This window comes from Hibiscus syriacus, unplaced genomic scaffold (assembly GCF_006381635.1).
Source record: "Hibiscus syriacus cultivar Baekdansim isolate YM2019G1 unplaced genomic scaffold, ASM638163v2 tig00110944_pilon, whole genome shotgun sequence".
Taxonomy (NCBI): domain Eukaryota; kingdom Viridiplantae; phylum Streptophyta; class Magnoliopsida; order Malvales; family Malvaceae; genus Hibiscus; species Hibiscus syriacus.
The window spans coordinates 885,403-900,567 of record NW_024062925.1 but is presented as its reverse complement, the minus strand read 5'-3'; the positions used below and the strand labels follow the sequence as shown (position 1 = coordinate 900,567).

Sequence of the window (15,165 nt, the reverse complement as noted above, 5' to 3'; positions counted from 1 at the left end):
GTATTAAATTCAGTGAGAAAATTGAAAACTTTTAAAGTTAAGTGAGCGAAATAGGAGAGAGAGTAAACTTAAGTGATGAAATTTGCAATTTACTCAAAAAATAAGGAAATGTAAAGGTCAACACTGAAAGATGATGGGTTGGGCTTTTCAATTTAGGTTCCTCTAGCCCATTTTGTTCCTTTCGCCGACAGTCCCTTTTGCCTGAAGCTGCATTAAATGAGCATGGGATGGCATGAGTCGCCACACCCACACCAAATATCTTTTGCCTAATAGTGATATATTTGACCCTGGAATAAAAAAAATTATATTACAATTTTTTATAAATTATATAAATGGTCATTGAAAATGTAAGTAATGATAAAAATGAAGAAATTTATAAAGGGTTAAAATGATCTTTTATAAGTTCAAGGTCTAAAAGAGGTCATTAAGCTATCATCTCTTTTCCGTTGAAACCAAGGATATTAAACTTGAGCAGTCATTTAAAACTTGAAAAGGCTCCCATTTAAATACATAGATAATATAAACTATAAAGAAGCCTAACCACAAAGGGCAAAACTCTATGGATCACGTGTCCTCTTGTTGAGTAATTAGTATTTTATGTTTTCGTTTATATAAACTAACCACATTTTCAAGTGGACGAGTTGCAGATTATTTAAATTCATTTGACCCTGCAAAACCAGGAAGCAGATGGGGAAGTGCCATTGATGGCTGACCTGAAGCTGAAATTCACGATGACGAAGATGTGTGTTGTTTTTGTCATTTGCTTCTTCTTTTTGTCGTTTGGAAATGGAAGAGTTCAATCTCTGTCAATGGAGCAGCAGCCTTATAGGACTGCTTACCACTTTCAGCCTCCCAAAAACTGGATGAATGGTTTGCTTTACTCACGCAACCATTCGATCTACAGTCTTTCAACCCCGGTTCTGTTGACTTTTGCTTTGTTTTGTTTTGTTTTTTTTTACATGTAATAATGGTCTTCAAATGGGGAACTTGTGGCTTTGCAGATCCTAATGGTAAGGTTTTCTCTGTGTTCTATGTTCTGATCATTAGAATGCTGAAATTCTTGATATAAATCTTGTGAAAATGATCACATCTGCAACAGGTCCTATGTATTACAAGGGAGTTTACCATCTGTTCTATCAATACAACCCTTACGCTTCAATATGGGGCAACATAACATGGGCTCATTCCATATCATATGATCTTGTCAACTGGATTCATCTTGATAATGCACTTTCTCCTGACGAGCCGTTCGATATCAACGGTTGCTGGTCCGGCTCGACCACGTTCCTTTTGGGCGAAAAGCCTGTTATTTTATACACCGGGAGTGATACCATGAACCGTCAGGTTCAAAACTTGGCCGAGCCGAAGAACCTATCTGATCCTTTGTTAATAGAATGGGTGAAATCATCTCATAATCCTCTAATGGCCCCTGTTGATGGTATTGACCCCAAGTTCTTTAGGGATCCAACTACAGCTTGGCAAGGCCCTGATGGATTATGGAGAGTCTTGGTCGGGAACCAAATGGATGGCCATGGATGGGGGCTGCTATATCGAAGCCGAGATTTTGCTACATGGACTAGGAGTAAAGAGCCTCTTCACTCGTCCACAAGGACTGGGATGTGGGAATGTCCTGATTTCTATCCGGTTTTGATCGATGGAAAAGATGGAGTCGACACATCTTCGCTCGACAAACCGACAAAACATGTTCTCAAGGCAAGCTTCAACGACTGCGATCACTACGTACTAGGAAACTGCATGTTCTTGACAGATAACTTTTCGGTTGATACCGATTTCTTGGAGAATGGTTCGGATTTATGATATGATTATGGTAAGTTCTATGCTTCTAAGACATTTTTCGATAGTGACAAGAAGAGAAGGATCTTGTGGGGATGGATACTAGAGTTCGACCATACAACAGATGACATAGAGAAAGGTTGGTCTGGTCTTCAGGTAAGTTTCGAAACATAATATGATCGCAACTGCAAGTGGTTTAGATAAAAGATTTTAAAGTTTTCTAACATAACCGGTATTTGTTTTCAGTCGATTCCTCGAAGCATTTTGCTTGGTAAAACTGGTAAGCAATTGATTCAATGGCCAGTGGAAGAGATCGAGAAGCAGCATGCCGAAAACGTCAGCTTCAAGAACAAGGAACTCAAGGGTGGATCTGTACTTGAAGTCTCGGGCATTACAGCTTTTCAGATATGGCTTTATTTCTCAATTGTGATTAATATACAAGAATCAATTGCAGGTGAAAGACTAAGTTAACCATATTGCCTTTATGTTGCTAAAGGCCGATGTTGAAGTTTCCTTCGACTTGTCCAACTTAAAGGAGGCTGAATTAATGCATCCAAGTTGGATGGATCCTCAACTGCTCTGTAGTCAAAAGACAGCATCTGTTGAAGGCAATGTTGGACCGTTCGGAATACTGGCTTTTGCATCGAAAGACTTCACGGAGCAAACCACAATATTCTTTTGTGTTTTCAGAAGCAACGACGAGTATGTTGTGCTCATGTGTAGTGATCAGAGCAGGTCATCTCTAAGGGAAGGACTGAAGAAAGAAACTTATGGAGCATCGACATAGACCCTCTTCGTGAGAAGATTTCTCTGAGAAGTCTCGTATGTTCGTCTGCTTTTAACACTTCGTTTTGAACATTTCTATGTTTTTCTCCAGACTGACACATTCGGGTTCTGAGATTGCAGATTGATCATTCGATCGTGGAGAGCTTCGATGGGGAAGGAAGAGCTTGCATAACTGCTAGAGTTTATCCCAAGTTGGCCATTGATAACCAAGCCCACCTATATGCATTCAATAATGGCACTTTAGACGTCAATATTTCAACCTTCAATGATTGGAGTATGAAGAAAGCTCAAATAGTTTCGTCCACAAAAAGAAGAAAGCCAGATCTCAATTGAAATCAAACCATTTCAGACACTTAGACGGTAGTCTCGAATTTGAATTCCGTGCAAAAGAAAAAAAGAACAAATTTTAAAAGAATCTATCTTGTTTCTCATTTGTGTATGAGTCGATTCAACGTGACACCAAATATGATTGCAAACTTTTAAATACTACCCTTTTTCATATTAAGCTAAACGGCCGAAATATACAATTTAAGAAATCCATGGTTCTTCCCAAGGATCACAAATAAGAGGATTAGGGTAACACTTGGCAAAATTACTAACGCAGAATCTTAATCTCAATCATCCTAAACTGAGAAAAAATATATAAAAGAAAAAGAAAACCTAAGTTCGTTCTGATCGAACAATCAACCGTATTGGGAAATGAAACGCCTAGGACAAAATTCGTTATTTTCCTTTCGCGGACAAGGAGGTAGATGAGGGACGAACATTGCATAAGAAAGCTCACCCATAAATATAGCTAACGAGAGAGCATCTACAACTCTGTTATATAAAATAGAGCGGTTTTCTATGATCTCATTAATAGACAATGCTTATTCAATCGTTTTAGCCCACAGTTGTCTTCCCACCCTTTCTACTCAGTAGAAGAAAAAAGGGTTTCTTTTCTTTCCTTACCTTCTTGAAGTGAAAGCAGATTTTGGGTCTTTCGAAGTTATGAGTAAAGAAGACGACGAGGTAGAAAACAGGGGAGGAGGAGGGTTAAAACCGACGCCGGGGCCGTACGAATGGCTGGCGAGCTTCCAGCGTGATCTGTTGGCGGGAGCGATGATGGGCGGCGTGGTGCACACGATCGTGGCACCGATTGAGAGGGCGAAGCTATTGCTTCAGACCCAAGACAGCAATTTGGCTTTCGTGGGGAGTGGGAGGAGGAATTCAAAGGGATGTTTGATTGTATCTTCCGTACCGTTAGAGAAGAAGGCATTCTTTCTTTATGGATAGGCAATGGGAGTAGCGTTCTCAGATATTACCCTTCTGTTGCTCTTAATTTCTCTCTCAAGGTAACGATTCTTCTTCTTCTTCTTTTTTTGTAATCTTTCCCTTTCTTTAGATTGATTTTTTTTTGTCTATTGGTTCTTGGTATGCAGTGAAATGAAACATGTGATTTTCTATCTGGGATATTTAGAGTGAATCAAATGGGTGGTTTTCAAGATTGTTACTTTCGTCTTGGGGGAAATGTTATTCATAGATTGGTTGTTTTATATTCTTGAGAAGGATATCCCATGCACGTGAAATGAATGATAAAAGGTCTCTTTGACCTCCTGTGATGTTATTTTCATTACGTGGGATGATGGTATACTCATTGCATGCTTTCTTTGGTTTGATATGTTTGAATGGTAATTAATGCGGGCATGCTGATTTTTTGGTCCAAAAATACTTTTACCATTGATAAAAGCTGCATTCTGTTTAGCCTACATTTAAGGGAAGCTGGCCCGAATAGAAAAAACTCCGATATGGCCTTTGAATAGACTACAAATCTTTATGCATTGATAAACTTATTTGGCCATTTCACTCCCCATGTATCTGTAGTTTCGTTCCTATTGCTCAACCTTATATTAACCACCATAGGGTGCTTTCTTGCTAATGTTTCAGTTTTCCCTTAAGATTAGGCTTTTCATTCTCCTTATGTTTTTGGCGTGCAAGAGCTTTTGGTTTTAATCTATCTAAATGATTTATGACTCTGAGTATAGGCTTCGTTTAGAATGGCATACTATGAGGTGAGCAGTTCTCATCTTGTTTAATTATCTTAGATAATTGGAAATTTGATAGAGTTCACTCATAGGATCCAGGCATGTTTTGGATGGAACAGGGAAATGTGGCAGCAATCTTATCTGATTATAAATTTCATACAAATTCAAAGAAAATGATAGAGCATAACAATCAAACTAGCAACGTTGTATTGGTTTCAGTGTTGGCTTAAAGTATCTATAAGTGCATGAAACCCAAATGCATGTTGTGGAGTGGGACTGTTATTCTAGATGCATGTATATGTTCTGTAGATTATGTCGAGGAGTTTAATTATAGGGGAAGAGGGAAGATTTGATTTGATAGAGAATATAACTTCTTTGTCAAGAGAAATAGTTGGAGTCTAATCCATATTGCAGATTTTGTTTCCTGAGTTTGCAAGTGTTGTAGTCCTAATAGAGGGCATTAACCAGCTAGTTTTGGTTAGCACAAGCAGCCTTTTGTACTGCATATTCGGCTAATCTTAATATGATGATTTTTTGTGTTGGCCTCGTCATATGGTATAGGAGCATATAATAAAGAATGTAGCTGAGATTTGAATGTAATCTAAAGAGAGCTTTTTGAACTTGAAGATTATTTTTTCATGATTGTTCCTATTCCACCTAGAAAGATGTACATGTTAGCTGTGGAGATAAAACTGAAAGTTGTATAAGCTCGTACATACTATTAGAAGAACTAGTCATAGTACTATTGATTATAATAAGGTTGTAGGAATAAAACTGAAAGTTGTCATCGAATTATTGCCTAAGATGAAGTTTCTTGTACATGTATGTGCATGCTCGTGCCCAGTTTGCCTGTTTCTTTTATTCTTTGTTTTTAAGGATGACCATGATGTTGGAATAATAGGGACAGAAAAGGTGAAGTGATATTGAAAATTAGGAATAGGCTAGATGAATTTGCCTATCATACATCTGTGAAAAGTTCAATGAAATCACTTGATAGATGTAGTTGAGACAGGTTGTGGACATTCTATATTTCAGTTCAGATAAAATTTTATTTGATGGCAAACTCGAAAGTTCCTACGGTATTCCCCGACAGTAGTAGGTCTCTGGTTTTAAATTTGTTGGTCAAGGGTGTAGGATTTATGAGATGCCAGAAAATTATCTGTGCCTTTTATGTTTATATATAACTTTTTTTCTGAGGTTTTTAATAGGACCCCGAGTATACTTACATCTCCATGTGGTTATCATATTACTCACCTTGCATCGCTTTATGCAGGACCTGTATAAAATATATTAGGAAATTATGGAGATGATCATGTTTTCTCTGGAGCATCTGCCAACTTCATTGCCGGAGCTGCAGCTGGTTGCACAACATTGATCTTGATCTACCCTCTTGACATTGCTCACACCCGCCTTGCTGCAGATATTGGAAGAACTGATGTTCGTCAATTTAGAGGCATCTACCATTTCTTGAGCACCATACGCAAAAAAGATGGATTTCGAGGAATTTACAGGGGTCTTCCTGCTTCCATGCATGGGATGATTGTTCATCGAGGTCTATATTTTGGAGGATTTGATACAATAAAGGAAGCCATGTCGGAACAATCCAAAACCGAGTTGGCATTATGGAAACGTTGGGTGGCTGCGCAGGCCGTGACAACATCTGCTGGATTGTTGTCATATCCACTCGATACAGTTAGGAGGCGGATGATGATGCAATCGGGTTTAGAACAACCGATGTACCACGGCACCCTGGACTGCTGGAGGACGATTTATAGAACAGAAGGGGTGACTTCGTTTTACCGCGGGACACTATCTAACATTTTTAGGAGCACTGGTGTTGCAGCCATCTTGGTTCTGTATGATGAGGTGAAGAAATTCATGGATTGGGGTGGATTGTAGACTTTGGAAGCCAATTTTTTGACAGCCTTCTTTTTACCAGAAAGAATTAGAGTAGAATGAGATTGAGGATTACAACCTTGGAAATCGGTTCCGGAAATAAATCCATTGTAACACGGATTTGACCTAAAACAACAAGAATTTGTTTAGTTGTTTCAATACTTACTGCTTCCAGTTTAGCTTATGGAAAGTTCATTCATACATGCATGTATGCATATGTATGTATGTACACAAGTTGGAGACCAAAGCAAAACCATGACCTCACCCATCAATGAAAAAGAGAAAGTGACTTAAAGATGCATTCCCCCCCTACATCTAGACCTAAACAAATTGCAAAACCATTTAAGGGACCTTTGAGTGGGTACTTGGGTCCACAAACTTGGTTTTACTTAAAAATTCCAAAAACCCAAACTTGGTTTTACTGTTAACTCCATTCCACAAAGTGGTTGTTTATAGACAGAATCCTAAAAGAGATTCTATAATGGGGTCCATTGATTGGGTTAACCCACACAATGACATGGTTTCCACTGGTAAAAAATCAACTTTTATTAGAATAAAATGATTCCAAATTAACACCCCACGCTTCGTTTGTGGTTGATATTTCATGGTTCGAGTTGCACTTTTCTTTCCAAACCCTATGGAATTTTCTAAGTCAATACTATGTATTATTCATTTCTGCTATAATAAATGATAATGAACTTTTTATATCTATCAAATACATTTAATATTTAAATTTTATAGATAAAAATATTACTAAAAAAATTTGTTCTTATTTAATGGTATGGCTCAAATATCTAAGCATAAATGAAACTCATTTAATTACTGGACACCGAAAAATTTTAGGCTTAATTATAAAATAAATGTTCAATCCAAACTTTTTTTTTTATTCATCCAGTTGTCCAACGTTACTATTTTAAGTATTCGTGCTGTAACAGTCGTTAAATTATGTTGTTAAAAGACACATGTCACGTTAAAATATTTTGAAAATTTTATTTAAAAAAAAATTAAAATTATATTTTTTTAATAAAGAAACCCAAAATTTTCAAAAATCTTAAAAAAGGCCAAACGTTGAAAAACATTGAATCTAATCCCTATACCCATGTTGACTGTCGCCCTTGTCACCGTTATCATCGATCGAACCTCAACACGGCCACGCCTTCGCCCGATAACCATTTTTCCTACGAAAAGCCACCACAACCAGAGCTGACAGGAGCTTAATCGAGTTCATCATTTCATCGGGTTTACCATTGATTTCATCGTCAGGAAGTGGCTTTTTGGGTGATTGTTCGGGGGTAAATGAATGTCGGGTGAAGGCATGTTTGGGGGTAGGCTCGGTCGACAGAAATGACGACCAAGGTGATGTTCGGCGTGGGTATAGGAATAAAATTAGGGTTTTCAAAGTTTTGAGTTTTTTTAATATTTATGAAAATTTTGGGCTTTTTTAATAAAAAACTATTTTTATTTTTTTACTTTTTAAAAAATCAAAATTATCAGAATGTGACACGTGTTATTTAATGAATTTTTTAACAGCGATTACGGCCTTGAAACCTAAAGTAGTAATATTTATAACGTTAGACACTTGGATGAATAAAAAAAATTAGGCACCTATTTAGAAAAAACGATATAGTTTGAATATTTATTTTATAATTAAGCCGAGATTATAAACAATACAAATATGTGTGTGTATATATATATATATGAAACCCCAATTCTCCCATCCTTATTTTTTCTTCCTAAAATTCGAAAGATGCATATATTATTTGGCTTGATTTTTTTTTAATTTCCACTACCCACCATGAAAGATGGTACAAATGAAATGTACATTTGAGTACATACATATATGTTATTACATTATTTGTCGTTTAGAGTAAGGTTGGGCCATTAACAATGAGATTCCCACTTTTCTTGTTCTTTGTTAGTTACTATTAATCAAGAATTGCTAAAAATATAATTTAGTGATTATATTATATTATATTTTAAAATGTAATTATAAAAATATATAAAAAAGTTAAAAATAATAAAAATTAATTTAAAATAATTAAATTTTGTATCAACCAATATGAGTTGACACAAATCAACACATGTTAACATTGATAGAACAATATTAGTAAAAAAATTTTGAACAAAAATATTAGTAAAACTAAAAAAAATTAAAACGAAAACTTAAACTATTTCATACTAAACTAAGTTTAAAACAATATATATTAACTGGTACTATATCAAAGTTCTTATGACATAATTTGGGACCCGTTATGTTTATAACATTACTAAACATTTATAAAATTATATCGAATTAAATATAATAAATAAAAATCAAATATAAGTATAATAAAAGACTAATATCAAATATTGGCAAGAATGAACATTAATTCCAACAAGGAAAAGAATGAAGATCGCTTTTGAAGCTATCCCTTCACAGATCAAGGAAACATGCATTTATACATAATACATGTCATTGCATCATACATCATTTCATACATACATGATACATTTTGATTTACCTCATGAGAATGTTTATTTTGAGAACTTTTTATCTCTTAAGATAGTTTCCCCAGAATTTCAATTGTGGCTTTATGGGAACATGTTTTTTTGGAAACTTAATCTTGTTTCCTAGAGTCAACCTTTGACTTCCTCATGAAGAGAAGTCAACATATATTATTTCTGACTCCCCAGAGGAGCTAATTCTTGATTTTCTCGTAAAGAGAAGTCAATCTTTTTAATTTGATATTCATGAATAGCAATGAAGCAAATTAGGTCATATCTGGTCTTCCTGGCAAAGCAGTGAAGCAAATCAATCTCGAGTTTGATCTTCACGGAAGAGTAGTGGAAGCAAATCAATCTCGAGTCTGATCTTTATGGAAGAGTAGTGGAATAGATTCTTCTTATTTCAGATTTGGTCTCCACGGAAGAGTAGTGGAATCAAATCAATCTCGAGTCTGATCTTCACGGAAAAGTAGTGGAACATATTCTTCTTATTTCAGATTTGGTCTCCACGGAAGAGTAGTGGAAGCAAATCAATCTTGAGTCTGATCTTCACGGAAAAGTAGTGGAACATATTCTTCTTATTTCAAGATTTGGTCTCCACAGAAGAGTAGTGGAAGTAAATCAATCTTGAGTCTGATCTTCACGGAAGAGTAGTGGAACATATTCTTCTTATTTCAGATTTAGTCTCCATGGAAGAGTAGTGGAAGAAAATCAATCTCGAGTCCGATCTCCACGGAAGAGTAGTGGAACGGATTTCCCATCAAAGCATAAAGTTAATCAGACGAAAATTCATTGTCTTTTCATCTTTGCTCTATTATTGTTAACACAAAAATTAGCAAAGAGTGGCAGCTGTCGACAATCATTTTCGTTCGAGTTTACGTGTTTATAATAATAATAATATTATTATTATTATTATTACAAATAATACAATAAACCGAGAAGCCCAGCAATCCAGAACCCGGTCCAGACCTAGAATCGGTCTAGGCCCAAATTCAGACCCAAGAACCTGTCTAGGGTTTTCTTCATCTTCTCCAGCCGCCAGAGATTTCAACTGTTGGATTTAGAGAGATCCAACGGCCCAAATTCATCCAGCAAAAACCCTTGGGTTTTATTACAACCCTAGGGCTATTTCGGTCGCCTCCACCAGGTGCTCTAGTCAGTCGTTGCCACGCCATCACCAGCTCACCAAAATTAAAACAGTTTTATTTTGATCATTGGATCATTAAACCATTAATGACAACTGACAAGACACGCTAAAATAACTAGTAGTCACCGCTCCTCATTTTATTGTTGTCCGATGGCTTTTCTAGTAAAAAATATCATTAAACTATTCATATTTTCATTCTCATTCTTCTTCTCATTCTTTATCTAGTAAAAAAGCACAGTAGTATTATCGTTATTCTAGATCAACATTAAGAGTTTCATAAACAAAAGCATGTTAAAGACATGACACTAAGTAGTAGGTACATGCATGATCTTAATCAAGTGCTACCTACTTAAGGTTCAACTATTCTATCACTGAAGTAGGAATCTCACGCTTCCCTTAATCCTCTACTAAGGGCCTCGCCATGAGACATCTCTAAAAGGTCTCGTCATGAGTACATCTCTAAAAGGTCTCTAACCCTAATGACTGTAACTGCTATGCATTACCTAAATATGACACTATTACTCATATGCATTATCTGAATGCAAACCTGACTAGTATCTCATCTCACATAGCTATTAGACACTAATTAACTAAGGGAACCTGATGTCACATAGCATTGGTGCAAGTCCCATTAAGCTGCTGAATGATATCCTGGTCTTACATAGCTATCAGGTATATCATGGGGAACCCGGTGTTACATAGAATCGATACAATTCCTGCTCAACTGAAGCATTGGCTCAGTCTCACATAGCCATCAAGCCAAGCTTTAAGGATATATGATGTACTTGACTGATGCAACTATACATGTATATCTAAGGGCCCAAGGCCACAAAAATATGACATCGCTAACCCACTCCTCGTAAATGTTTGGGCCTCGCACCCTAGTTAGCCACTGAAGTGCCTCCCGCACTGATAATGCCCCACTAGGGCATCTAAGGTAACCTGGCTATACCCTAATATAGTTGGGCATACTAAAGTGAGGTCATCTTCTAACTAACTACTATCTCCCTCGTTCTCTCATCTAGAACGTTATGCAAGGGTTTATTATTTTGTTATTATTGTTAGTTATTAATCTGATCTATTATTGTCGTTCGTTACTTAAGGGCGTTTTAGTCATTCTCTACCTCTAGAGAAGTCTCTAAGTGTTTCGTAATTCTACGATGATTATTATCTATTGTTCGCTGACAGTATTAGTTACTAGCTCGACACTTGATTCAGGTTCATTACTAGGTATCGACATTATGATCGCTCTTATCACACTTTTCTTCAATACCTTTTGAATTGAAGGGACGACTTACACGTCCTTGGTTCATTAACGTTCTTGAGGGTCACACTTTATGTTATTATTGAATCTGACTTACTCACCGTATTGCTTGTCGTACATCTTTTGTAAAGATCATCATTCTTAACTATTTGATACATGCTTAACTGAAGATACTTGGGCGTATTACGCTTAGTATGGTTGCATCTGTTGTAACCCACTCCTATGAGTGTTCCTATGTATCTTTGGTTATTTACCCCATGGACTAAGTCTTACCATTACAGATCATCCTTAACTCTTACGGGCCTTAAACAGGTCAAATCTAACAATCCAAATTGAGTAGCATCGAGACTCTATTTGTAGTATCAATACCTTATGGTCAAGTATTGATACCCCTATGAATATCGATACAAAAAATGTATTTTGTTGCCGATAATTAGGCCTAGTATCGATATTGTACACCATGAGTATCGATACTCTCCCTAAAAATATCGATATTGTCAGTTGGTAACCCCTAAATTACATCCTGATTCATCCAATATCGATACTCAAACCCAAAAATGTCTTACTTAGTCTCGAAAAACACCCAAATATCATCCTAAATGTCATAGTTTGATTCATAATCATGTGTTAAAGCTTTAAAGAGTTACTTAGGGTTATAAATTGGCAAAAAACATATTCTTTACATCAAATTCATTATCTAATCATTAAATCAAACATAAACCTATAATGCTTAAATACTCAAATCTTAACAAATCTTTATATTTATGAAAACCTTAACACTCTAAAGGATTAGAAATACACTACCTTAATGTTAGGAATCCAAAATGAAGCTCCTTCTTAGCCACACTTCCTTCCTCTAAGATTTGGATGACCCCCACTTTTCTCTTAGCTACAAATAACCCAATGCTTTAAATCATTAAAACGATGATGCTGATGGGATTATGGACAAATTTGAAGCATGAAAGGAGCTCAAGAACTTACCTTTGTGTTATAGAACTTGGAGATGAAGAAGGAGAGGAAAATGAGAGAAGAAGAAGAGAAGAAAGAAGAAAGAAAGAAGAAAGAAGAGAAGAATGAGATGAAAGTGATAAAAAGCTTCCATCTTTTTAAAATGAGATAATTGCATTATAGGTCATTCCCCATCTTTATAAAATTCAAAAACCTTCTTTTATGTCTAATTAGGCTTCAATTCAACCCAATTAAGCCTAGCTCGGTCTAACGAATTAAATTATGAAATCCACTGGATCCATACACCTCTCGAGTAAACCCAAAACTACTAGCCCAAAATTCGGGGTGTTACAAGTTAGGTTTCTTAAAATCTAATCCCTAAACTTTTAAATTTAAGTAAATTTTGGATTTGGTCCTCGCATCTATGACTGAGTTCCATTTAATTATTCGATCCAATAATTGTCTAAAATTGGTTATGATTAATAATTAGATCTTCTATTTTAGTTTAATTTCACTTTAGTCCCTTAATTTGGGTGAACTTTTGATTTAGTCCTCGCATTTATACTCGATGTTCCATTTCAATTATTCGATTCAGTAATTGGTTAAAATTGGTTATGATTAATATTATAGCCTATATTTTATGCTTAATTTCACTTCAGTCCATAAAATTAGAAGAATTTTTAATTTGGTTCTTGCATTTATGCTCGAGGTTCCATTTTAATTATTCGATTCCATAATTTGTTAAAATTGATTAGGATTAATATTGGAACCTACATTTTTAGGTTTAATCATCTAGTTCCTATAAAAATCATAATTTGATAATTTAGCTAGAGGGAAGCCTTAATTAATTTGTCTAATATAATTAGGTTCAATAGTTGATTGTTTGATACCATGATTTGATTTCAAAATGAGGTAATGTTCATTTATTATGAACTAATAGTGTATCTTCCGCATTATACCCAAGGGTGACCATTATTGATTCCCGAAGTAAATCAACATCCTTTTCAAAACCCTACATCATGATTTCTAAATCATTGAGGCAATGTTTATTTATAAGGATCAATAACGAAACTTTCGCTTGTGCTCGTGGTAGTCGTTATTGGTTTTGGTAAATCAATATCCTTTTTAAAATGTGCATACATAGTGGCTTTTAAATTAAATAAAATTCAAAATTCTGATTTTAAAATATAAGGTAACCGACTAGGTATCAATTCTTGGGCGCTGTGGAGGTGCTAATTCTTCCCCATGCGTAACTGACTCCCGAACCCGATTTCTGATTTTGCATACCAAAACATTGGTATTTTAGTAAAATAAAAATGTTTTATTAAAATTAATTGAATTTAGTTGTTCTAATGCTCCCATCTTTTCATATAAAAAACCTTTTCAAAGAAAATCTCATCGTCGTAACGGGTCGATTTTTCCTTTCAAAGGGCCAATTGCGACATGATCATACTGAAAGCGACTTAAAAGTTTAATGCAAGTTTTAAAAGTTTAGTAACTAAAATAAAAGTATTCTAAAAGTTCAATGACCATTAGTATAATCTACCACAATTATAATTGGAATTAGTGGGTCGTCATTGTCATGAAAAAGCATCACAAAAACATCCTTTATCCAAAAATGGAAAATCCCAAACCACACTATCAACCATTCCTTTTTTCATCTACAACCTAACAAACAACAAATTTCAACGGCTCAGATTGCTCCATAATTGGCAATGGAGCCCACTTCAATAACCCCACCAATTCCACTCTTTGCTTCATGTCTTAATTTAGATCAAAACCCTCACCAAAGCTCTAACTCTCACTTCACACAAATCCAAGCAAGGAAAATAAATATTTCATAGATCATATAATCAAGAATTCGATATCTCAGATTCTATATTATAAATGAAAGAAAATAAGTAAGAGTTCCATATCGATTTATAATATGATTACGAAACACGGAAAGCTTAACACATACTACAATCTCATTCAATCCACTTGATTACTACAATTCCCTAACTTTGACCATTGAAGCTAATAGGGAAAGAAACAAAAGATAAGCAAAGGAAGGAAGAAGCAGGAATTTACTTCTCTTTTGGAAGTGGACTGCCCCAACTGAAAATAAAAAAGCAGAGAAAATGGCAGATTGATTTATATTATTTTTAATACTATTATGATTATATATATGTATCATACCCAGAGAACGCCAACTTCGACGAGCTTTGGGATGAGGTGGCCACCAAGGTGGAGAGCGACGAGGGATTCGAGTCCGCCGACGAAGGTTCCGCCAATGAAGACGGCGGGAGATAGACTCCGGGAGGAGAGGCCACCGTGAGAAGAGGGTACAGGGAGGGAAGTAAACTCGTGGTCATCGAGTTCGATGACGGTAGGGTGAACACCGATGGTGGCCAGGAGCTTCTTCATGACATGGCACATGCAACAAGATGATCGGCTGAAGATGATTAGTGGGTGCTCGGATATCAGTCTCCGGATCCGTGTCTCCAACGTCTCCTCCTCGTCTATCGAAAGGCTGCCGCCGCTTGCGTTGGGGCTGCTCATGGTGGTGGTGGAAGATTAAAGCTGCACCGATGTCACTAGAGCAAGTATTTTTTTTAATTGTGATTTAAGGTAATGGAGTGTCAGTGAAGGTTAAATATAGAAGGGAGAAGACGGCAATGCTTTGTTTACATCATAAAGTAAAGTTTTATATAGATTCTCTTTATGACTGGGATCATGGGATTTGTGGGGTAGACGAGAATTGGGGAAATAACATGGAATAAGGCATAATATTAATAATACTAGGAGAATCAAGTTGTATCATAATAAAATATATGGACTAG

General features: G+C 35.9%; 1 protein-coding gene and 2 pseudogenes across 1 annotated transcript; 2 read left to right on the top strand and 1 right to left on the bottom strand.

Moving 5' to 3' along the window:
- Positions 1 to 708: 708 nt before the first annotated feature.
- LOC120147875 lies at positions 709 to 2,923 on the top strand (annotated as a pseudogene).
- A 534-nt stretch (positions 2,924 to 3,457) lies between these two features.
- LOC120147877 lies at positions 3,458 to 6,588 on the top strand (annotated as a pseudogene).
- Positions 6,589 to 14,389: 7,801 nt separating this feature from the next.
- On the bottom strand, positions 14,390 to 14,922 carry LOC120147879 (glutaredoxin-C6-like). The gene has a single exon (XM_039161136.1). It carries the CDS (start codon positions 14,882 to 14,884, stop codon positions 14,516 to 14,518), a length of 369 nt encoding a protein of 122 aa, XP_039017067.1. The 5' UTR covers positions 14,885 to 14,922; the 3' UTR covers positions 14,390 to 14,515.
- Positions 14,923 to 15,165: the final 243 nt, after the last annotated feature.